The following is a 26034-nucleotide window of genomic DNA, read 5'->3' on the forward strand; positions in this document are numbered from 1 at the left end:
CAATGGTCTTAGGGAGCCGTTGATATCTGACATCACCGTTTACAAGTCCGCCTTTTATTTATCCCATAATACGCGACAGCAGTGAACATTTCTCCGTGGAGTTTCTCAGAGTTCCGCTCGGGTCAGTCCATTATTTCACATCCCATGGGGGGTGTTTCCTCACTTTCATGACCATATATGGATAATCATGCACGAGCATTGACGGTAGAACAAAGTGGTATTCATCAACACGGAGGAGCATAGAGCCTGCGTACGCACGTGTGATGAATCCCGACTTCCCTGTGCGTACACTAGTTCTACATTCCGTGCTTACGTGTGGAAATAGAACATGTTCTACGCACACATTGATGAATGAGGGCCCTGGTGATTGTCAAAGCCCTTCTTCATCCCTGTGCCTCGTGAAAATCATGTCCATAAACCTCTTTTTAAACTGGTTCATGTTTGGGTTCATTGCTTTAGCTCCACATTCAGACTGTTCCACAGTTTCACTCCACGGATTTAAATACAAAAACCTGTCATTGTCCCTCAAATTATAGCTATGAATTATGTTTTGACAATGTATTTGAAATGTAGCTTCTGCTGGTGTACCAAAAGCTAAGTTCTGCTTCTCTTCTCTCACGACAGTCCGAGCCAAAGACATCAGGAGCAGCCGCGGTTTCTCTTGGCCCGGAGGAGCAGGCTTCATGGGTAGACAGAAGTACTCATGGCATCTCCAGAGCTCCTGGGCGAGAGGGACCCTTCCTCTGCCGACCTGAACCCGGGCATGGAGGATGGGCCTCTCCCCAACGGCGGTAAAGACTGCCCCGCCCACACCCCTGGCACGGACGACGTCAAGCGGGGCTTCCGGAAGGCCATCGGGCGACACAGGGACTACGTCAAAATCTCTGTACCTGAGTCCAAGATCAACCGGCTGCCCATGGAGTGGTGGAAGACGGCTATAGCGCTCTTCTACGCCGCCTTCAACCTGGTCCTGACCACGGTCGTGATCACGGTGGTTCACGAGAGGGTCCCGTCTAAAGAGAGCACCCCACCCCTGCCTGACAAATTCTTAGACTACATTGACCGGGTCAAGTGGGCGTTTACAGTGACGGAGATCAATGGGATGGTGTTGGTGGTCATCTGGACAGTGCAGCTGTTCTTCTTCAGATACAAGTAAGACACTTCGGCGTGATCTGTTCAGTCGTGGCCAAAGGGAAGACATTTTTTTTATTTGATTTGATTAACATGCTTTCAGTGTATCTGCTCAAACTGTTTATATTTCTGGTTAAAAAAAACAGCTGAAAGAAAATCAGCCAGACATTGGATTACATAAAACAATCTCTCTGTGTATTTCCCCCATTGAAATAGTCAACTGATTGCGTTACAGTGTGATCCATCTGGTCAATGCTCTTATGTAATAAAACTACAATCGACCGAGCATCTAAAGATAGCGACTTCCAATAGAGGCCTTGCACGGAATGCTTCTAGCAACCACTGTTTTGTACATGGCAATGGAAGAGACAGCGGTTGCTATGTGCAAAACAACGGTTCCTATGTGTTGATATGTGAAAAATATATCAACAAAAATAACAATTTGGTGTCTTATCACTGGATCTTGTGAACAAGTCACAATGTGTTTTACCTACTCTACCACTGCACAGAAATGAGCAACATTTTCTTTGAAAGTGGTTACCGATGGTTACAGGCAGCCATGTTGGAAGAAACACAACTACACAAACATTCCGTGCAAGGCCTCTATTCAGGGTAGAAAAATAAATGGGAAGAAATGCATCTTGGAGCTTCCTCTAAAAACCAGGAGGCCGTCATCTTCATGCACTCGGTCCATCATTGGTTCTCTGGTTTGCAGGTCGATAGCAAGCCGGCGGTTTTTCTTCCTGATCGGCACTCTGTACCTGTACCGCTGCGTCACCATGTACATCACTACCCTGCCTGTACCTGGCATGCACATAACTTGTGCCCCTAAGGTGAGTTCCACGCCAGCCTCAGAGCAGGCATCAGCTGTGATCACTCTTCCATGTGCTCCTGTTGTCACGCCATCCTCTCGAACTCATATTGCACAGCCGCGCTCGAGAGAAAAAACACAGGAACAGAAATACATTTTTATTTTTTTATTTTATTTCTACTGCCTGAGGACACCAACAATATTAAGGTGCATCATGAGTTTGATCACAAATATGTTCCCCCTAGCAGTTGTTTCCTGCGTGGTGCTGTGCAGAAGGCTGAGAGGAAGCAGAGAGACTGGGGCACTGAATGCTGGTTTTGTTGGAGAATGGCCATGAAATTGAACTCTCTTGTTTCAAAGAGATGGTTTCAAAGTGACAGCAATACCATTCTAAGGACCCACGTTTATTTCACGTCGGGGTGTTTGCCGATGCAATAACCGACAGGTTTCATTTCTTTGGGTCCAAGCTGTTGCCCTAGAAACGGAATACATGTGAAACCGTCTGTACTTCTGATGAGTGGAACATCTTCAGTGGGCTAAGTAAAAGCAACAAATTGGTCCTATTGTGCCGATTTAGTCCATTCAACTATGATGCCCCTAATTGATATCCTCCCCAACTCTCTTGCTATATTCAAGGTATTCTGTGGCACAACTCATTAGACCTGTGTTGTCGTAATTTTTACAAAGAAATGCAAAAGCTCTGGTTTCCTTTTTTTTGGACTATGGTGAAAATGTACATTCTTTCTCATTTACCAGTAATTTTGTCCTTTAACTGCATTTTGTTGCGAGAGGTAAAGTGACGTTTTACAGGAAGATAATATGTTTTGCTAACTAGCCGAATTTAGAGCCACATTGCTAACACTAAATGAACAGATCATTTTGTTACGCTCCGCACTACGAGAATGCATTGGAGCTGGTAAATTCTAAGCTAGTTTTGATTAGCAATTTTGCCTTTTTTCTTTTATTTCTCCTTCGAAATTTAAAATCCCCTACCTTAGCAGAAAGATAAATCAATATTAGAAGACCTTGTTCAAGGTAAAGAGCCTGTGTGAACCAGAGACGAAGCTAGTTTAGTAACCCATCCATTTTCCCATAAAGGAGCCGCCCTCCCTTGTTTAGGCAGAAGAATTACAACACACGTGAGAAGTCTATAGAGAGGCGAGCTCCCCCCCCTTCCGCTGGACCCACATAGGACCCTATTTTGGAATAAATATGAACGGTAGTCAATGGGGACCAATTATTTTTTGATCCCGTTTTAATTGTGCCATGAATTACACATTATGATGTTTGTCAATTTAAAAATGTAATTTTCAGCTAGCTAACGATAAGTTATAGGATCAAAATCTATTGATAATTTTAGCTAACATTAGCTAATTTGCTTTTATACAACGGCATGCAAATTTCTCGATTCTGATTGGCTGAAACAGTCAACTTACACGTGGGTATTTTTCATAACCCAACGCTCTTGGTCCCAGGACCCGCCCACAACCGCATCACTATCAATGCGCGTTCGTGGTTTTAGGAATTAAAGCAAGATGGCGGACAAGCCGGACAAGAAACATTACGAAAGGATAATGGTGATAGGGTCATAAAGACTAAATGAAAAACGATTCTGTCACGGCGAATGTCTTAGTTGCTTAAACAATGTTGGATGATGTAATTGATGGGTCATGAGTCATTGTGGAACAAAATGAAAATCGCGTGAATTGATTGATTAATTGCAAATAATTATTTTTTACCTACTTGGCTACTTTCTATAGAAGCAGCTGGGAGGTGCGCTGTTTTAAGTGAGCTTGGACTATTGAATTGATTGATTGATTGATTGCAAATTGTATTACTGTACGCCTTGTTTCCAACTGGTTAAGTTTAGGCACTCTTTCGAAGTTGGTTAAGGTTAGAGTTTGTCTTTAGAGCAGGGCGATAGACCACCAGCCCTGATTCCAAACTCTAACCATAACCAACTTCGAAAGAGGGCCTAAACCTGGGGGTCCACATCTCAGAGGATCTGACATGGTCAACACACATAGACACAGTAGTAAAGAAAGCGAAGCAGCGCCTCTACCACCTGAGACAGTTAAGGAAGTTCAGAGTATCGGGGAAGATACTACAGTCCTTCTACTCAGGAGCTGTAGAGAGCATCTTGACCGGAAACATCACTGCCTGGTATGGGAACAGCACGGCACAGGACAAGAAGGCCCTACAGAGAGTGGTGCGCTCAGCCGAGCGTACCACGGGTATTGCGCTACCTCCCCTGCAGGCTCTATACAACAAGAGGTGCAAATCCAGAGCCTGCAGGATAATGAAAGACCCCCACCACCCCAATAACAGCCTGTTCCAGCTGCTGAGGTCAGGCAGACGCCTGTGAACCCCAGCTACTAGGACGGAGAGGCTTAGGCTAAGCTTCTTCCCCCAGGCCATCAGAGCCTTGAACAATGAACATTGAGAGACACAGAAACTGAACTATCCACACACAAGCACACACAAGCACACACAAGACACGCACGCTGAGCACGCTCACACACTAGCAGCCACTTTAACACTCATGCCGCACACACGCACACTTATGGCCAGAGGAAAGGCCACTTTAAATTAGTAAAACAACAGGAACAGTGTATTGCACTACTAAAGCTACCTAGCATGTCCTATATGCTCTGTAAATACTATGTACAGATACCGAGATGGCACACCATGTTACCTGTTTATTGCACTGTTGTTTTTATTGGATTCTATTATATGTTGTACCACTGTATTTTTATTGGATTCTATTATATGTTGTACCACTGTATTGCACATCGTCGCGGGCAAGACCAGCCGCATTTCATTGTATACCTGTATGCCGTGACAATTAAAACTCTTGACTTGACTTGACTTGACTAAACTTAACCAGTCGGAAACAGCACATTTTATTACTGTCCGCCTGGTTTCCAACTGGTTAAGTTTAGGCCCTCTTTCGAAGTTGGTTAAGGTTAGAGTTTGTCTTTAGAGCAGGGCGATAGACCACCAGCCCTGATTCCAAACTCTAACCTTAACCAAATTCGAAAGAGGGCTGAGTGGGATGAGGAATAAAATAAAAGGTTTATACGAGGATTTGTGTGTAAAAGTGTACACAACAGTATTGCACATTGGGTACAGTATGTAGCAGTCCAGGTTCAATAGCAGCAGTATCCAATATCTAAATGTTTATGTAGACAGTGAGTAAAACAGTACTAGCGTGTTTTCAGGTTTCAGCTCTTTAAAGACCCGGCATAACCAGCAGTGGTAGCATATAATTAAACATAGCTTACTAAAGAAAAAAGGAAAAAGAAACAAGCATTCCTTTCTGAGAACAGCAGACCACACCAAACAAGCTAGTCATTCATTAAGGTTTCATAAAACTTCACAAATTCACAGTAATAGGTGCAATCTACTATCATTAACTAATTAAACCTGCAAACTAAATAATTCTTCAAGTCAAAGCCTTGTCAAACATTTACAATGTCCTGTGATTCTGCCTGAGATCAAATGCCTCTTTAGAGGCCAAATCAGTAACTGTCATTCTGTATGATTACACCTCTGCTTTACTTTTTGTACATACATTTTGCCCTCTCTCCTTTCTCAACCACTCTATGGTTAAAGTCAGGCCTCTTGCACATCCTGGGCCTTGTTGATGTAGTGGATCACAAGCACCAGCTGAGTGGAAATGTCCGTTGTTTCATCAGCCTGGATGGAGACAAAGTCTGCACTCCTGATTTCTTGATTGGTGCACTCTCTCAAAACTGAGAGCATGCAGTCAAGGAGTTCATTCTGTACTGCCTCAGAGGTTCCCTTAAACACAGTAGCAGTTGTTGTGCATCTAGTGGTTCTAAAAAGAATCCACAAATCCTCTAAAAACCAACAGGAGTTTTCATTACGGCCATGCAGGCCACTGTAGATGTGGCTCAAATGCACCACAGAACTTGACACAGTCTATTTTAGACAGAACTGTTTTTGTCAACCTCCTCATTATGCTTACAGATTCCTATCCTCTAGCTCAGGGGTTCCCAAACTTTTCAGGCCGGGACGCGTGAATATTAAAGGCAACCAACTTGTGTTCAGCTTTTCGTTCAGCGTTTCTCTGATTGGCCACACGGCCAATCAATCAATCCACTAGCACACGCCCTCGCGCAAAGAGAGACGCGGCAAAAGCGCTAGTCGAACCAGCGGTGTTCTGTTGTGTGACTGTACTCTACAGCGGTGTTCTGTTGTGTGACTGTACTAAACACTTCCACCACATGACCGACATTTGACATACAGTACACCTCCTATCTATGTTGGGATTATGTTTGGTCATGACAAAACAATAAAAATCGCTACTGTTAGTAAGCTGCCACCACCCACTTCAATGACAGAGCTCTCATATTTGCGAATGCATAAACTATATCTTAAATTATGGCGATGTGTCTAATATGGCTGTCGCGAAGTCATTGATAAGCGACAGCCATATTAGACACATAGCCATAATTTAAGATATAGTTTATGCATTCGCTAAATATGAGAGCGCTTGTCATTGAAGGGCTTCCTACAACGGAGGAACGGCCGCTGCTGCTGCTGGAGCTGAACCGAGTCAAGCCGCGGGCGGCACACGGAAGCCGGGGAAAAACAACCGCGTCGCCCCGCTGGCTCTTCAACAAGCAGCCTCCACAGCTCCAGTTAACCTAATTTATACCGTAATGAATCATAAAAAAATATACCGTTAACTGGAATATGTTGTTTCTTTACACATATGTTGGATTATGTAATTGGGTTTTCATGACAAAACAATAAAAATCGCTACTTTACATCAGGGTGAACGCTGAACCGAGTCAAGCCGCGGGCGGCGCACGCAAGCCGGGGAAAAAACAACCGCGTCGCCCCGCTGGCTCTTCAACAAGCAGCCTCCACAGCTCCAGTTAACCTAATTTATACCGTAATGAATCATTAAAAAATATACCGTTAACTGGAATATGTTGTTTCTTTACACATATGTTGGATTATGTAATTGGGTTGTCATGACAAAACAATAAAAATCGCTACTTTACATCAGGGTGAACGCTGTTACACTGCCACCACCCACTTCAATGAGAGAGCTCTCATATTTGCGAATGCATAAACTATATCTTAAATTATGGCTATGTGTCTAATATGGCTGTCGCGAAGTCATTGATAAGCGACAGCCATATTAGACACATAGCCACAATTTAAGATATAGTTTATGCATTCGCAAAATATGAGAGCTCTGTCATTGAAGGGCTTCGTTCTACAACGGAGCACGGTCGCTGCTGCTGGAGCTGGACCGAGTAGAGCCGGCGGCGGTGCACGGAAGCCGGGGACTAACCACCGCATCGCCCCGCTGACGTTAAAAACGCGAAATAACGTTACTGATGTACAGTGACACCCAGAGTTTCTAGTTACAGTAGTGACGCGTGAATCGAGATAGTCCTAACACTAGTCTGTAACAGTGTTTATTATTAAGAGTCAGATAGTCCTAACAGTGTTTATAGTCCTAACACAGTGTTTATTAGTAAGAGTCAGATAGTCAGTGTTTATTATTTCATAACTGTATGGGCTTTGTTTATACATGTACAGTGACGAGTGAATCTAACTTTGGTTGTTAAAAACGCGAAACATAATAATCAGTCAGCAGCGCTCCACTGCTACCGCAGCCCAACACAAGTGCGTTGGAACAGCAGCCCAACACTACACAAGTTGGTTGCCCGCGCTGCCGCGCTGCCGCACTTGCTCTTTGGATTTCATTTGGGACGTGGGACGGCTACGCTTGCCTGCGCGTGGGGGCGGGGGGGCGCGGCCAATCAGAGAAAAGCTGAACACAAGTTGGTTGCCTTTAATATTCACGCGGCCGGGACGCCTAAATATTAAAGGCAACCAACTTGTGTCTAGCCACGCCCAACTTGCGTCTAGCCACGCCCCCGCGGCGACGCGGCAGCAGCAGAGCAGAGCGGAGCTCTGTCGCGGCAGCATTATGTAGCAGTAATCCCCCCTCTTTTAACATTGACAACTAGCTCAACTGGTAGCGCCGCCTTGCTGTGGATCCTGTGGTCCGTTGGTGACAAGTTCGATTCCCTTCAATTTTTTTTTTTTTTTTTATGTGCATTCTTTCGCCGGTTACGTTTAGGCATGTTAACTTTAAGCATTGTTTCGGAGTTGGTTAAGGTTAAGGTTAGGCATTGTTTCGGAGTTGGTTAAGGTTAGAAGGGTTAAGTTTAGGCACTGTTAAGGAGCTGGTTAAGGTTAGAGTTTGTCTTAGAGAATGGCAATATTCTTTCGGAGTTGGTTATGGTTAAGGTTAAGGTTAGGCATTGTTTCGGAGTTGGTTAAGGTTAAGGTTAAGGTTAGGCATTTTTCGGAGTTGGTTAAGGTTAGAAGGGTTAAGTTTAGGCGCTGTTAAGGAGCTGGTTAAGGTTAGAGTTTGTCTTAGATAAAAGAAGCAGTGAAGCCAGACCTGAAACAAACATGTTTCGGAATTATGTATTCCTTCTTCAGTGTTATAGCTTGCGCAAGCTATAACACTGATTGGCCACTGAAGTAGTGGCCAATCAGAGAAACGCTAAACACAAGTTGGTTGCCTAAAATATTCACGCGGCCGGGACCCAGAAAATAAGGCGTCAGAGAGCCGCGGCCCAATGCACATCGTCAGGCTTTTTTTTTTCTTTTTTTTTGCCAGGCGACCGATTTTTTTAGCCAAATATCACTTCAATCCTATTAAGTTAGTTCAAGTTAGTTATTCATTTATATGTGCTATTTATGAGAGGGCTAACTTGTTGCAAAATAATAATGATAATAATAATAGCCTCATTAAAATACTATTGTTGCTTCGGTTGTTTTCAGCGTTTTATGTGCATAATCTGTTATTTAGTTTGAAATGTTCGTTGAAATAAGTAGATTTTTCGTTTTTGTTTATTTATTAAGTTAATATAAAACCATATAGTCACATTTTAGAATACAATAGAATATAATTTTAGAATACAACTAGAAACACTGTCCTGGCCTGCTTCTAAGTTCAGTGGCATGAAAAAAAAATTCTTTTATTTTTTATTTTTTGGAAATCAGCTCGCGGCCCTCCCGTGACCCCGACTTTGGGAACCACTGCTCTAGCTTTCATCAAGCTGAGCAGCACTGTTTTACGTTCCCAAACGTGGATAGTTCCATTGTATTTTCTATGTGGATCCTAGTTTTTTCATGCTTTTTTGCTTTTTCTAAAACATGCTTTGAATCAGTGGAACCTGTTTGAGTGTCTTGTCTTCCTCTGTCTTCTGACTGCTGTTGAATTACCATGTCCGGCTGATCAGCCTCAAGCTCTTTGACTCTGATCAGCCTCAAGCTCTTTGACTCTGATCAGCCTCAAGCTCTTTGACTCTGATCAGCCTTCAAGCTCTTTGACTCTGATCAGCCTCAAGCTCTTTGACTCTGATCAGCCTCAAGCTCTTTGACTCTGATCAGCCTCAAGCTCTTTGACTCTGATCAGCCTCAAGCTCTTTGACTCGGATCAGGTCCAAACTCTTTGACTCTGAGCTTCTCTTGCTCAATGTTCTTCTCTCCATTTTGCTAAATGACACTCCCCGTGACTCCGTCTGCTGTGTCTATTGACCAGCCGCCACTGCTTACAACATTATCCTTTAAACTGACAAACGTCATATGTGTAATTCATGGCACAACTCAAACTGGATTTAAAAACAAATGGTCTCTCGCCATTGACTACAGTATTTTTTTTTTTTTTTTTCATAATAGGGTAATTTTAGATGTGAAGCACCTCATGGACTGTTAACGTCACTAACTCACCCTGTCACCCACACATTCATACAGTACATTCAGTCACTCACGTTTAGCCACTATGCCTCTAGTGGCAGCTCACAGACATGACACTCATAATGAATGCTTTTTTGTGTGTTTTTTCCCCATTTGACTCCGCTGCTCTCTCAACATCTCTGTCTATCTATGTAAATGTAAACTAACCTTCTTACTGTTTTTCTACTATTTTGTACCTTACTATTATACTACTATCATGCTAATATATGTCTATAATATAATACTAAGCACTCGACAGCTCGACACTATTTGACAAACAATGCCACTGACCCTTAGTTAGTTGCCACTTGCCAGAGACCCTTTCTGCTGACTTGTTGTTCACAATTTGTAAGTTGCTTTGGATAAACGCGTTGGCTAAATGACTAAATGTAAATATCTTCTCTCCACTGGTCCTCCTATCTTTCAGCTACATGGAGACTCCCAGGCTAAGATCCATCGTGTTCTCCAGCTGATCTTCGGCGGAGGTCTATCCATCACAGCCTCTCATCTCATGTGCGGCGACTACCTGTACAGTGGACACACCGTCATGCTCACGCTGACATACCTGTTCATCAAGGAGTGTGAGTAACAGGGATGGGCACGGATATTCAAACATCTTGGCGATTCGAAATGAGAGGTATTCAACTATAGCTGATGGTTTCGACTATAAGTCAGCCTTACTGATTTCAAGTTTATTTTCTTTTATGTTCAACAATTTAACCCTTTGTCGTGTGTGGCAGTGAAAAGGTTAACCTTCTGTATTGTCGCAGTGAAAGGGTTAACCCTTTGGTAGTGTGGCAGTGAAAGGGTTAAACAAATTGGATTTTACAATTTGATTTGATTTGACTAATAAACTTATGGCAAACAGTCATAATGTTAGATTGCACTTCTTACCTCCATTTGAGAGAGACTGAGAAAAATATAATAATATAAGTACTAGCGAATAATATAAGATATTCCTTTATTGATCCCCTTGGGGAAATTCAGGGTTTCATAGCGGGAGGGGGGAGGGGAGGTACAGGTATGGGCAGGGTAATACAGTCAGCTGGAAGGGTACAACTCTGGCAGCTGAGTAACAATGTTCATCAAACAGTGTTGAAACGTGGGTGCTATGGTGTTGAGTAGTAGTATAGTACAGGGGTTCCCAAACTTTTCAGGCCGGGGCCCAGAAAATAAGGCGTCAGAGAGCCGCGGCCCAATGCACATCGTCCGGCTTTTTTTTTTTTTTTTTTTGCCAGGCGACCGATTTTTTAAGCCAAATATCACTTCAATCCTATTAAGTTAGTTCAAGTTAGTTATTCATTTATATGTGCTATTTATGAGAGGGCTAACTTGTTGCAAAATAATAATGATAATAATAATAGCCTCATTAAAATACTATTGCTGCTTCGGTTGTTTTCAGCGTTTTATGTGCATAATCTGTTATTTAGTTTGAAATGTTCGTTGAAATAAGTAGATTTTTCGTTTTTGTTTATTTATTAAGTTAATATAAAACCATATAGTCACATTTTAGAATACAATAGAATAGAATTTTAGAATACAACTAGAAACACTGTCCTGGCCTGCTTCTAAGTTCAGTGGCCTGACAAAAAAAATTTAAATAAAAAAATAAAAAATAAAAAAAATAAAAAATAAAAAAAATATATTTTTTTTTATTTTTTTTAAATCATCTCGCGGCCCACCCGTGGCTGCTCGCGGCCCACCTTTGGGTCGCGACCCCGACTTTGGGAACCACTGGTATAGTAGGTACTAGGTAGGTACTAATATAGGCAAGGAAGATTATTTGGTGAAAAGTGCATGATAGTAAAAGACAGTACAAAGGTTAGTTTATTTGTGTTTTAGATATTGATTTGATTGTAATAGTAGAAAGACATAAATATAGGCAATACAATTATAATATAAATGTAAATAAACAGTATAAACAATATAATTCTATCAGTTATAATATACATTACAATAAATATGGGCAATAAAGAATTAGAATAACAACAATTCAACTACACATTTTAATGCAGGGTGTAGGTGATAAAGCCAACAGCCTGGGCTCTGCTCTCACATACTGCAGTCGGTGAAAATGCTGAGGATTAGTTATTCTGGATGCCGCGCCTAAAATAAGTCCTGGAGAGAAATCAATTGGAGGACATTTTTAGTGTGGCCTGAAACCGTGCCCCCCCCCCCCCCCCCCCCCCTCCACTGTACTGTATGACTCAGTCCTCCTCACCCCAGGTGGCTAGCATCATCCAGTTATATCTGATTAATTTATTATCTGGGAATGTTTATGTTCTCGTCACGGGTTGCCAGGGGACTTCAGAGTGCGGTTCCTTGCGACAGATCATTACACCTTAAACGGTGACAACCATTCATCTTAAAACTGCTTGGCTGTTATCTAAATGTACGTCGCTGTCCAGTCCTCCTGGGAAGTTCAAAAGTTGTAAACACGACTTTTTGTATTATTGTATTATATTATTAAATTTGTATATTGTTCAATTTCAATTAAAGTGTTTTTGGTTGGAAATAACAACAATACGGACTCAGGGGTGGGGGTTTGGGGGGATGAGGGAAAACTATTTGTGAATTGAAAATGGGGGACCCTGATGTAAACAAGACAAACGTCTTTCTCTGGTCTGCATCCCCTTAACAATTGTATTGAGCCGTACTGTATTGTACCCATTCTGCAATCTGTTAAATAAAGTTTTCATTCATTCATTCATTCATTCATTCATTCATTCATTCATTCATTCATTCATTCATTCATTCATTCATTCATTCATTCACAACTTCCATCTTCTTTTTCTTTATTTTCTTACTGGGGGGGGGGGGGTTGGATACTTGGTGAGTTAACCCTTTCACCGTCTGTATTGTTGCAGTGAAAGGGTGTGGTAGTGTGGTAGTTTATATAAAAGATGGCCGGGGCCGGTGATACTATTTAAAATCTGACAGTGTTTTTTCTTTTTATTATTAAAATCTCTATAAATATATTGTTTTTAAAAAAGCGGTAAAATAACTTGTTATTAGTTAGCTGCAACCAAGCGACCAGTCAGATTTTACTCCTGCCAGAGTTTATTTTTCTCCCGGTGTAAATCTTTTTTATCCTTTATTTAACCCGAGATTTCCATCTCTTTGAAGTGGCCCCGGGGGCGTTTCAGCAACGCCCTGCTTTATATTCACACGGTTACATACAGTCACACCTGGGAGCTGCCGCCGACAGTCTGACACTGTTCCACTGGAGCAGTTTGGGGGTTAAGGGCCTTGCTCAAGGGCACCTCAGCAGTTGGTATTGAGGTTACGGGAGAGAATGATTCATTCATTTCCCCACCCAGGTTTTTTCTGCCATTCCAGAGGATCGAACTGGCGACCTTCCTGTTCACAAGCCAACTTCTCTAACCTTTAGGCCACCGCTGCCCCCGCAGACCCTGTCCGCACCACGGCCACAGGTGACCCCTCACATCCAGTGGCGTCATGGGGAGTGCTGTGCTATTACTTTACTGAAGGTTTCAGTGCACGGTGTGGGAATCATTTGAGCAATTTTCCCTTTTAGACATGACTAGTAGAATTAGAATGTTCAAAACCTGGAGTGTGGCAGTTTATTTTCTAACTTTTTGAGAAGATTTGTGGTCAATTTAGGCTGATCACTGATGAAAACTGATATTTTTGTATACAATTTTCAATTAAAGATTTTGTATCGAACTGAATGAGCCATCCCTCAATGTATGCCTACCTGAAAGGTCACAGGAAAAAGAATGTTCCCATGTACATGCTGATTTCTGATGATGCTCGCCAATCTTTCACCTAATGACCTTTTGGAATATGCATGGGAGTATTTTCCCTATGTCTGGGTCCCAAGTCTACTTAGATATGTGTAAGTGTGATATGTCTAGGTCTCTTACCTAAGTATTTGTGGGTGTGTGTTCATGGCTATCATGTCTCATGTGTGGGTGTCTTCTCTCTGTGCGTGTGTGTCAGTTCCCTGTACCCTTGAACTGAACTGAATGTACAGTCTCCTCCCCACCGTATGTATATTTCTCTCCCACCCACCCACCCCCTCCTAATGTACAGTCCCCTCCCCATCATACACTACACGACCAAGGTACCCATGTACATGTCAAAATACTTCCCAAAGGTCAGTGAATACCACGATCACAACACCAGAGGGAGCTCCACAAATCATGTAAAACCCAGATTTGGCTCAAACAAGGGACTAAACACGTTTCGCAATTATGCCACAACAATGTGGAACGCCCTACCCAAAGCTGTAAAGGAATGTAAATCACTACCCACCTTCAAAAACACTCTCAAAGAACACCTACGGGAGACTGCAATTCAAAACTGGCCCCTACAAATGTCCTAACCCAGTTGTACAATAAAGACCAAGCATGGCTATTCCAATGTACAGCCCCACCCAACCCCACCCCACCTACCCAACCTCCTCCAATGTACAGTTTCCATGTCAAATGTATGTCAGTATTCCAATGTACAGTGCCCCCCCCCCCCCCCCCCCCCCCCCCACCTCCAATGTACAGCCCCACCCCACCTACCCAACCTCCCCCAATGCACAGTTTCTATGTCAAATGTATATACTCTTCTTCTGGATTTTTTTAGTATCACAAACAGTACTGTATTTGAAAATCTGGTATGTCATAAATGTATAGATGTAGCAGTACTGTCTATCTGTATGTCATGTGTGTCATATGATGAATTGAAAATGGGGGACCCTGATGGAAACAAGACGAAAGTCTTTCTCAGGTCTGCATCCTCTTAACAATTGTATGTATTGAGCTGTACTGTACTGTACCCATTCTGCAATCTGTTAATAAACTTTTCAATCAATCAATCAATCAATACGCTGTCAGGATCTATAGGTAACAGTACTGTATATTTGAATATCGTATATGTCACAAATGTAACAGTACTAAATACCTGTATGTCCCTATGCCATAAATGTCATGTATGTTGAGTATGTCATAAATGTCAATATTAATTGAAAATGGGGGACCCTGATGTAAACAAGACAAACGTCTTTCTCTGGTCTGCATCCCCTTAACAATTGTGTGTATTGAGCCGTACTGTATTGTACCCATTCTGCAATCTGTTAAATAAAGTTTTCATTCATTCATTCATTCATTCATTCATTCATTCATTCATTCATTCATTCATTCATTCATTCACAACTGCCATCTTCTTTTTCTTTATTTACTTACTGGGGGGGGGGGGGATTTGGATACTTGGTGAGTTAACCCTTTCACTACCACACTACAGAAGGTTAACCTTTCACTACCACACTACCACACAGACGGTTAACCCTTTGTCGTATGGCAGTGAAAGGGTTAACCGTCTGTATTGTCGCAGTGAAAGGGTTTACCCATTCTGCAATCTGTTAAATAAAGTTTTCATTCATTCATTCAACCTATTGTCATGGTTAAAGGTGGAGCCGTAGGTGGGGGAGAACCCATCATTGAAGTGTGAAAGCATGCAGTCACTTTCTGCACACAGAACAATCTTTTTATGGCCTTATTGTTATGAAGATAACAATCTAGGTTTATCAAGTTCAAGTTCAAGTTTCTTTAATAGTTGTCATACAGAAGTACAGAATACTTTTATACAAAATGCTTCTTACTCTTACGCTCCAGAGACTGTGCTAGACAAGATAAGTATGAAATAAAATAGTATAGCATGTAAAATAGAAGTAAAAATAGAGGTCACAGTGTTTCACAGTGTTTAGTATAGACATATGTACAATGTTCGATGCAGAATAGAAGTAACTGAGTTACCATACAATATACAATATGATAAAAATGTATGATTAATTTCCAACAAATGCACCACTGCTCCTGCAATTTTTACACAAACTAGGATTTATTTTATTTATTTATTTTTACATCAAAACGTTTACCCGTTTGTCTTTTCACTTGCAAGAAAAAACGTTGAAAGGAATTCATATTTCATATTTGTTGGACATTTTTCTGTGATTTCTAGTTTTCTAGTTAACTGCTTGTCCTATAGACTTGTGGCAGTCATTGGACTCAGTAGATGTAGGTTAGCCCCACCCCATATCATTTAACCACACCCTGTCATAACTCATGAACCATTTGTCTTAGAGACTTGTGGAAGGAGTCATTATGCCGCGTTCACGTTACGTGGGAAGAAGCGGAAGAACCAGAGGACATCTCGTTGCTACAACTAGGAAGCCTTCACGCGTTGACTCGATGAAACGCCCACATCCATACTTCCGCAATTCGTGACGCGAAGTGGGAGATATCGGGGTCAAAAAAAAATCCCATATGTCCTAGTGGGAATTACCACTAGGAGGCTGACGTGAATGGTTTTTCCCAGTCGGAAGCTGGTTCTTCCGGTTCTTCCCATGTAACGTGAACGCGGCATTTAAAGTCAGTAGAGAGTTGTTTTTTATTGGTGTAGGTTAGCTCCGCCCCCTATACTTTGGCCCCCTTTCATAACTCATTAACCACTTGCCCTAGAGACTTGTGGGAGGCATCATTGGTCTTAGCAGAGAGTTCCGCTGTAGAGATGCCCTTACAAATGTTTTATGAAGGCGGCTACGTGGCGTAGTGGGCAAGGCACTCGCCACGAAATGCTGGAGACGCTGGGCTCGTCAGTTCGAGCCCAGCGCTCCACATTTGCTTTCAGTTTAGCTGGTCGTCCGTACTAATACACATTGGCCGTATTAGGGGGTGGGAAACTGATGGGTGGGGATCGGGCGTTGTGGACAGCGACTCCTACAGGTCGGTTGGTGCGCCTGCGCAGTAGAATCAGGAAGTGTCGGGGGCAGCGTGAGCCTCCCACGCGTTACTCCTCGCCACTGAGAGATCGAGCTGCGCAGGTGAAAAGATGCGACTGCTGTTACCTCAAGTACCGGAGGGGACTTGTGCTATGTATGACTTAGTCCACATTGCAGCCGGCTTGTGGGAGGCAAGAAACAGCGTCCGTGACAGGGGAGGGTTGAATTGGATGATACGAAATTGGGATGGGAGGAAAATATAGAAAAATGGGAGGAAAAGTGGATACAAAAATTAAAATTAAAAAATTATGAAATAGTGTTTCAGCCAACTATAATAGACTTGTAGCATTTGTGTGCGTGTGTGTGTTGACAAAATGGCCCCTAAACATCACACCTCTGCATTCACGTGCTCGTCGTAAATTGTAAACACGTAATTTCCGAGAAGCATTTGAAGGCACTAATATTCTCAGCTGCCTCCACCGCTATTCAATTCAATACGACGCTGTTGCAAAAAGCAAGATAGGACATTTCCTTTTGATTTCACCTCAGGGAGAACAAATCTACGCTTCTAATGGATGTAGTGCAACCCTGCTCACCCCCCCCCCCCCCCTGACACTCTCCTCCTTCCAAGCATCACTCCATCTTCCTTACTGATGTCTGTCTTCCTCTGCCCTCTCTCTCCAGACTCGCCCCGATCGCTTGAAGCCTTTTTACAACGCATCCGCGTTTCCGGGTTCCCGTTTTGCGCTCTGATTGGCCAGGTCATGTGACATGAGCGGCAATCGTAGGACGGCAAGTTTCTACACTGGTTAAGCTTAGGCACTCTTCGAAGTTGGTTAAGGTTAGAGTTTGTCTTAGAGCATGGCGATAGAACGGCAGGTAGTTTGCAGGCTGTTCGACCGGAAATGGGCAAACACGCTATTGGGCGCACATGTCACATGACCTGGCCAATCAGAGCGCCGAAAACGCGGATGCGTTGTAAAAAGGCTACACGCGCCCCGGTCCTTCTGGTGGTATCACTTGATGATGGGCTGTTTGTCTTCCTCTGCCCTCTCTCTCCAGACTCGCCCAGGTCCTTCTGGTGGTATCACTTGATGTGCTGTTTGTCTTCCTCTGCCCTCTCTCTCTCCAGACTCGCCCAGGTCCTTCTGGTGGTATCACTTGATGTGCTGTTTGTCTTCCTCTGCCCTCTCTCTCTCCAGACTCGCCCAGGTCCTTCTGGTGGTATCACTTGATGTGCTGTTTGTCTTCCTCTGCCCTCTCTCTCCAGACTCGCCCAGGTCCTTCTGGTGGTATCACTTGATGATGGGCTGTTTGTCTTCCTCTGCCTTCTCTCTCCAGACTCGCCCAGGTCCTTCTGGTGGTATCACTTGATGATGGGCTGTTTGTTTTCCTCTGCCCTCTCTCTCCAGACTCGCCCAGGTCCTTCTGGTGGTATCACTTGATGATGGGCTGTTTGTCTTCCTCTGCCCTCTCTCTCCAGACTCGCCCAGGTCCTTCTGGTGGTATCACTTGATGATGGGCTGTTTGTCTTCCTCTGCCCTCTCTCTCCAGACTCGCCCCGGTCCTTCTGGTGGTATCACTTGATGTGCTGGCTGCTGGCTGCCGTGGGCGTGCTGTGCATCCTGGTGGCACATGAGCACTACAGCGTGGACGTGGTGGTGGCCTATTTTATCACCTCACGCCTCTTCTGGTGGTACCACACCATGGCCAACTTACAGGTCACGACCCTAAACCCGAGCTCCAGACCTTTCTTTGTGTGTATCTGTGTGTGTTTGTGTGTGTGTGTGTGTGTGTGTGTGTGTGTGTGTGTGTGTGTGTGTGTGTGTGTGTGTGTGTGTGTGTGTGTGTGTGTGTGTGTGTGTGTGTGTGTGTGTGTGTGTGTGTGTGTGTGTGTGTGTGTGTGTGTGTGTGTGTGTGTGTGTGTGTGTGTGTCTCTGTGGTTGTGACGTTATGCTATAACTAATAACAAATGACCTACTTGACAAACACAGAACAGGCAATGCAAGAGAGGTTAGTTTCACCTAATATGTCCTGGTCCGGTCTGGTCATCTGCTGCAATCTCAGACACCCCTACAGGATCATACCATCTCAACCTTGCAGACATGCCTCTCATAAAAGTACACCAGAATGCAGGAAATTAAGTGTTTGATACTCTAGAGGGATGACCACCAAACCCCCCGCTTAGTGACCCCCCATGTTGAAACCAAACCTACGCCCTTGTGTGTGTGTGTGTGTGTGTGTGTGTGTGTCTGTGTGTGCTTGCGCAAATGTGTGTGTATACACAAGATAGTGAGAGTTTGTATGTGTGTGTCTATGTGTGTGTCTATGTGTGTGTGTGTGTGTGTGTGTGTGTGTGTGTGTGTGTGTGTGTGTGTGTGTGTGTGTGTGTGTGTGTGTGTGTGTGTGTGTGTGTGTGTGTGTGTGTGTGTGTGTGTGTGTGTGTGTGTGTGTGTGTGTGTGTGTGTGTGTGTGTGTGTGTGTGTGTGTGTGTGCGTGTGTGTGTGTGTGTGTGTGTGTATGTGTGAAAGAGACCGTAGTTGAATTGTGAGCAGAGCGGGATACGAACCTAGCTCCTACCACAGTGTTTACAAGCGTCAGAGCACTCTAAAGCTCTCCCCAGTCTTAGGGAGTGATGGCTGGCTGGATTTTACCCAGGGGATTTACTTTAAGTGAACCTGGAAAAAGTCAATATGAGAGCTGACAACATTTTACATTTTAAAATAAATGGTTTGACTGTGTAGCTTCCCTGTAAGTACATAAATATCCAGGTGTTAGTACTTGCACTTTTGAAAATCATTGTTATTATGACATAATAGTTCTACACGTGTGCCTCAGAGTGGCCAGTATGGATTTTCAGGTAGTTTGTCTGCGCCCTCTGCTGGACAAATAAAGGATTGATTGATTGATTGAATTGATTGAAAAGTTTATTAACAGATTGCAGAATGGGTACAGTACAGTACAGCTCAATACATACAATTGTTAAGAGGATGCAGACCTGAGAAAGACTTTCGTCTTGTTTCCATCAGGGTCCCCCATTTTCAATTCATCATATGACACATATGACATACAGATAGACAGTACTGCTACATCTATACATTTATGACATACCAGATTTTCAAATACAGTACTGTTTGTGATACTAAAAAAATCCAGAAGAAGAGTATATACATTTGACATAGAATCTGTGCATTGGGGGAGGTTGGGTAGGTGGGGTGGGGCTGTACATTGGAGGTGGGGGGGGGGGGGGGTTGGGTAGGGGGGGGGACACACTGTACATTGGAATACTGACATACATTTGACATGGAAACTGTACATTGGAGGAGGTTGGGTAGGTGGGGTGGGGTTGGGTGGGGCTGTACATTGGAATACTGACAAAGCCATGCTTGGTCTTTATTGTACAACTGGGTTAGGACATTTGTAGGGGCCAGTTTTGAATTGCAGTCTCCCGTAGGTGTTCTTTGAGAGTGTTTTTGAAGGTGGGTAGTGATTTACTTTCCTTTACAGCTTTGGGTAGGGCGTTCCACATTGTTGTGGCATAATTGCAAAACGTGTTTAGTCCCTTGTTTGAGCCGAATCTGGGTTTTACATGATTTGTGGAGCTCCCTCTGGTGTTGTGATCGTGGTATTCACTGACCTTTGGGAAGTATTTTGACATGTACATGGGTACCTTGGTCGTGTAGTGTATCTTGTAGACCAGGCCCATTGCAAGTTGCTGTACTCTGTTGTCTACTCTAAGCCATCCTAGGTTGGCAAAGTGTGCAGGGGTGAGGTGGGTTCTAGGAGTCAGGTCAAGCAGTAGTCTGACTAGTTTGTTTTGAGATGTTTGTAATTTGGTTTTTAGTGCCTTTGAGGTGCTTTGGTACCATGAGGTGCAAGCATAGTCGTAGTACCCTTGAATGAGTGCTCGTGCCAGAGTCTTCAGGGTATTCTTGTTTACCAGGGAGGAGATCCGGTACAAGAATCGAGTTCGTTGATTGACTTTTTTTATTACATTGGATGCCATTTTGTCACAGGAAAGATTAGCCTCTAGGATGGAACCCAGGTAGGTAATTTCATCTTTCCTTGTGACAATATTGTCACCCACTGTAACTGAGAAGCCGTCTGTTTTGCTGAGTTTGTTATTTGAACCGAAGAGAATGGACTCTGTTTTGCCCATGTGTAATGATAGTTTGTTGTCGGCGAGCCATATGCAGATTTTGCCTAGTTCCGAGCTGAGGGTTTTTTCAACCTGTAACTTGTTCTTGTCAGAGACCAGCAGGGCTGAGTCGTCCGCAAACAGGAACAAGTTGCAGTCACAAGCTGACGACATGTCATTTGCATAAATTAGGAACGACACCTCATATGTGCTATTCAGGCGGTACAGCATATCCATCACTTAGCGGTGAGGTGAAGATGGATATTCATAAAAAATTTAATATGGCACAGATGAATATAGGGGGTTATGAGACACATCAGAGACTTGATCCCTGAGAGCCGCGGTTGCCATATATCTCAATTGATTCTTCTGATGGGAATGTGATATTACACACTATCGTAGATCTTCTTGTCATATTACTGTAGTAGTCAGATTTCGGAACAGCCATGCAATCTTCAGGGTTTAGATATTGTCTCCCTCCCAATCAATTAACAAACCAACCAACCAACCAACCAACCAAACAACTAACGTAATTTATTTATTTGGTTGTGAACAATACTAATTTGCTGTGAAACATCTGTGTTTTGACAGGCTTTTGACTACCTCTGCTCCTATTTTCAGCAAGGCTGTCAAATAGCATTGAAATCAACACTCATCAGTCCTACTCTGAAGAGGCTGAATTTTTTTTTTTTTTTATCCACTTTTTCTCCTTATTTTTAAATGTATCTCCCATCCCAATTTCGCCTCGCCAATTCTCCCTTCAATTCTCCCCTCCCCTGTCTCGAACGTTGCTAGACTATGCCTCCCACTGGTCGGCTGCAGTGAGGACCAAGCCTTGCATCACGTGTCCCCGAGGAGGCAGCTGTCGCATCTTTTCACCTGTACAGCACGATCTCTCAGTGGCGAGGAGTAACGCGTGGGAGGCTCATGCTGCCCCCGTTACTTCCTGATTCTGCTGTACAGGCACACCAACCGACCTGTAGGAGTCGCTGTCCACAACGTCTGTAACTGAGGGGTTACAAAACCCTGACTGTATTAAAGATTGTGATAGATTAAACCACTGCTAGTTATGTACTTTAATTACTGGCCAGACAGTACATCAAATATAGATGGTGAACACCCACAAGAACACGGCATTGACACAGAAATACTATTGGAGGGTAATTTATTATTATTAGGCAACGTTAGGTTACAGAATGAGAATTAGGGTCGCGCTTGTATGGCGAAGAATATACGTAAAGTCAGTCAAGAGCATAAGTCACTAAGAATAGCAGGAATCCTACGATGGGTCTAAGCTGACGCCACCTGTTGTATAGTAGCAATTATATAGGGCAACACTGGTACCGACTGGAGACAATGGGTTCCCTCCGGGGTGTAAGGCCTGGAGGGTAGAGGAATGTTCGGGTACTCCGTCTGATTCAATGAGGAATAAAGAGACTCCAGGTACAGGAGTCGGTGCTTGTAAACTCCCTTGATCAGCAGCAAAAGCAATAATTGTAATCCAAGATGCTCGACAGCATTGATGACAGCTAGCCAGCCCCGTCCACGAGGCAGGCCCGAGTTGTAATCCTCACGAGGTTGAATCCCAAACGATAGTGGAAATCAACGATGCTCTTCTCCGGTAGTCACGTCCCAAATCAATATAATCCAACCAGGAATGGTTCTGCAATCGCCGGCGCCGATTCTCCTGTGTACATGTCCAACGGTTCTCCGCCTAGGACTCCTCGGGTGTGGGCGACGTATTTAGGCCACACAGCCTGGTTAAGTGCACTAGCTAAAGACACGACGAACCGATGGGTAATGCTACACACGGAAGAACTGTGGCCGCACGATATACAATAAATGATCGACTATTTACTTCACATTAGATTAAGTCGAACTCAACGTTACTTCATTAAACTCTGACACTTTAACATTCTATTCGCACGCGGTTCTCAATGCTCTATTTAGATGCAAGGTTGCTCACTTCACTGCACGTTGACTCGTGGTGAAGGTGGGTAAGGGTACTGCTGTTTACACCTGCGCCAATATATATACTTAAGTGAATATCTAGTCCCAACCTCAGTCCTTGTCTCGTATTACTACGCTGACTCTGGGCATGTTCTGACATGCCTGCAGTTGTCTTTGAACTTGCCGTTGGGGGCTTGCGCGCTGGCGCCTGGGGGCGCTGTCCAATAGGAGAGCGAATATTACTCTGGTCTGAACGCAGGTAAAGGGATATTCCGTGTATATATATAAATAATATACAAAGTATATCAAACGATACATATATATATTCAGTTTAATCTGGCCCTTCACAACAACGTCCAATCCCCACCCACCAGCTTTCCCACCCCTAACACTGCCAATTGTGTTAGTATGAACGACCAGCCAAGCTGGTAGCACCGCCGAGAGCTGGGCTCGAACCCAGCATGTCCTGCGTTAGTGGCGAGCGCCTTGCCCACTGCGCCACTTAGCCGCCCGCTGAATTTATTTATTTAGGTTTATTTTTTATTTTTGATTATTTGCACAATGAAACAAAAGAAAAACATCAAAACTGTTACGGTTTGTAAGCGACCCCAAAAGCACAAAAAGCGCCCCCATTGGGAAGCGCACAATGCTGGCCCAGCCATAACAAAAGCAACAAATGAAACTAAATGTACAGGTGAGATTAAAAAACTCCTAGAGGTTTATAAAGGTTACTCACCTAATAAACAATACAAACAATAATGAAACAAACAAGGAGATAATAGGTAATACCGGTAACAACGTTCTATTTGTAAAGTCAATCCAAGTCACTTGGAGTGTGAACGTGATACATCACAAACACAAAGTACGTAACACTTCATCCTCAGATCATATAGGTTTGAAAATATTGTTCAGCTGAAAACCTCAACTAACTAACATATTATGGTTCTTAATTCTGCAGTCATATAACAAGCAACAAGTCAACAGAACAAGTAAATCATGTTTTTTCTTTCTAAATATTTGTATTTTTATCTATTATGTCCTTGTTTTATTTACTGGTGCGTATTGTATGCGTTATTTTGTTGTTGTTTGTTTGTTTTATTATTGTTTGTATTGTTTATTAGGTGAGATACCTTTATAAGCCTCTAGGGGTTTTTACTCTCACCTGCACAATCTGCTTCATTTGTTGCTTAGTTCCTTTAAAAAAAAAAATTATCTTGCAATAAATAAATAGAATAAAATAAATCTGTATGGGCTGCCATGTTTGGGCATCCGGTCTGACTGTCCCTCTTCTCCCCGACAGACGCTGAGATGCTCGCCCAACAACTACCTCACCAACACCTGGTGGAACCCAGTGTTCACCTTCCTGGAGAGGAACGTTCAGACATCGGTGCCTTGCTCCTACAGCTGGCCCATCACCTGGCCCCCGGCCTGCCTGAAGAACCCCTGCAAGAAGTACTCCATGGTACAAAGCATACGGGAGGAGTGACGCCGCTCGCCACATGCTCCCATGCCGAGGCACGCTCCCCCAAATGTTGCTTGAGCATCATAAAAGGATTGGCATTCGTGCAGTATTCACGGTCTACTGGAAGAGAGGATTTATTGTAGTCCATGTTCAGTGACTTTACATGAAGGATATTATTAAGATGTTTACGAAGGTTTGATTTTATTGCAAATGTGCGACTAACTCGAGAAGAAGGATCATTATGCATTGTCTCTGTGCTTCACCATGATAATTTATTTATGAGCTCAAGTTGTTGCAATTGTCTCTTTTATTCCTTTTTATAAATTATAATTCAATCATAACAAATGGAATTTCAGAGGTTATCGGATCATTTATGGTTGCAAGACCTTTGTAGATCTGTTGATGCTAGGTAAAGGTGGGTAAGGGTACTGCTGTTTACACCTGCGCCAATATATATACTTAAGTGAATATCTAGTCCCAACCTCAGTCCTTGTCTCGTATTACTACGCTGACTCTGGGCATGTTCTGACATGCCTGCAGTTGTCTTTGAACTTGCCGTTGGGGGCTTGCGCGCTGGCGCCTGGGGGCGCTGTCCAATAGGAGAGCGAATATTACTCTGGTCTGAACGCAGGTAAAGGGATATTCCGTGTATATATATAAATAATATACAAAGTATATCAAACGATACATATATATATTCAGTTTAATCTGGCCCTTCACAACAACGTCCAATCCCCACCCCTAACACTGCCAATTGTGTTAGTATGAACGACCAGCCAAGCTGGTAGCACCGCCGAGAGCTGGGCTCGAACCCAGCATCTCCTGCGTTAGTGGCGAGCGCCTTGCCCACTGCGCCACTTAGCCGCCCGCTGAATTTATTTATTTAGGTTTATTTTTTATTTTTTATTATTTGCACAATGAAACAAAAGAAAAACATCAAAACTGTTACGGTTTGTAAGCGACCCCAAAAGCACAAAAAGCGCCCCCGTTGGGAAGCGCACAATGCTGGCCCAGCCATAACAAAAGCAACAAATGAAACTAAATGTACAGGTGAAATTAAAAAACTCCTAGAGGTTTATAAAGGTTACTCACCTAATAAACAATACAAACAATAATGAAACAAACAAGGAGATAATAGGTAATACCGGTAACAACGTTCTATTTGTAAAGTCAATCCAAGTCACTTGGAGTGTGAACGTGATACATCACAAACACAAAGTACGTAACACTTCATCCTCAGATCATATAGGTTTGAAAATATTGTTCAGCTGAAAACCTCAACTAACTAACATATTATGGTTCTTAATTCTGCAGTCATATAACAAGCAACAAGTCAACAGAACAAGTAAATCATGTTTTTTCTTTCTAAATATTTGTATTTTTATCTATTATGTCCTTGTTTTATTTACTGGTGCGTATTGTATGCGTTATTTTGTTGTTGTTTGTTTGTTTTATTATTGTTTGTATTGTTTATTAGGTGAGATACCTTTATAAGCCTCTAGGGGTTTTTACTCTCACCTGCACAATCTGCTTCATTTGTTGCTTAGTTCCTTTAAAAAAAAAAATTATCTTGCAATAAATAAATAGAATAAAATAAATCTGTATGGGCTGCCATGTTTGGGCATCCGGTCTGACTGTCCCTCTTCTCCCCGACAGACGCTGAGATGCTCGCCCAACAACTACCTCACCAACACCTGGTGGAACCCCGTGTTCACCTTCCTGGAGAGGAACGTTCAGACATCGGTGCCTTGCTCCTACAGCTGGCCCATCACCTGGCCCCCGGCCTGCCTGAAGAACCCCTGCAAGAAGTACTCCATGGTACAAAGCATACGGGAGGAGTGACGCCGCTCGCCACATGCTCCCATGCCGAGGCACGCTCCCCCAAATGTTGCTTGAGCATCATAAAAGGATTGGCATTCGTGCAGTATTCACGGTCTACTGGAAGAGAGGATTTATTGTAGTCCATGTTCAGTGACTTTACATGAAGGATATTATTAAGATGTTTACGA

At 43.2% G+C, this 26034-nt stretch overlaps 1 protein-coding gene across 1 annotated transcript; it reads left to right on the plus strand.

Moving 5' to 3' along the window:
* Positions 1 to 703: 703 nt before the first annotated feature.
* Positions 704 to 26026, plus strand: LOC311231603 (phosphatidylcholine:ceramide cholinephosphotransferase 2-like; the record flags this gene model as incomplete). Its single annotated transcript, XM_084318231.1, has 5 exons — positions 704 to 1152; positions 1847 to 1964; positions 10170 to 10323; positions 18030 to 18196; positions 25682 to 26026. The coding sequence occupies 5 exons, from the start codon at positions 704 to 706 to the stop codon at positions 25865 to 25867; spliced, it is 1074 nt and encodes a 357-aa protein (XP_084174357.1). The 3' UTR covers positions 25868 to 26026.
* Positions 26027 to 26034: the final 8 nt, after the last annotated feature.

This window comes from Notolepis coatsorum, assembly GCF_963971535.1.
Source record: "Notolepis coatsorum genome assembly, chromosome: 7".
In the NCBI taxonomy this organism is placed as follows: domain Eukaryota; kingdom Metazoa; phylum Chordata; class Actinopteri; order Aulopiformes; family Paralepididae; genus Notolepis; species Notolepis coatsorum.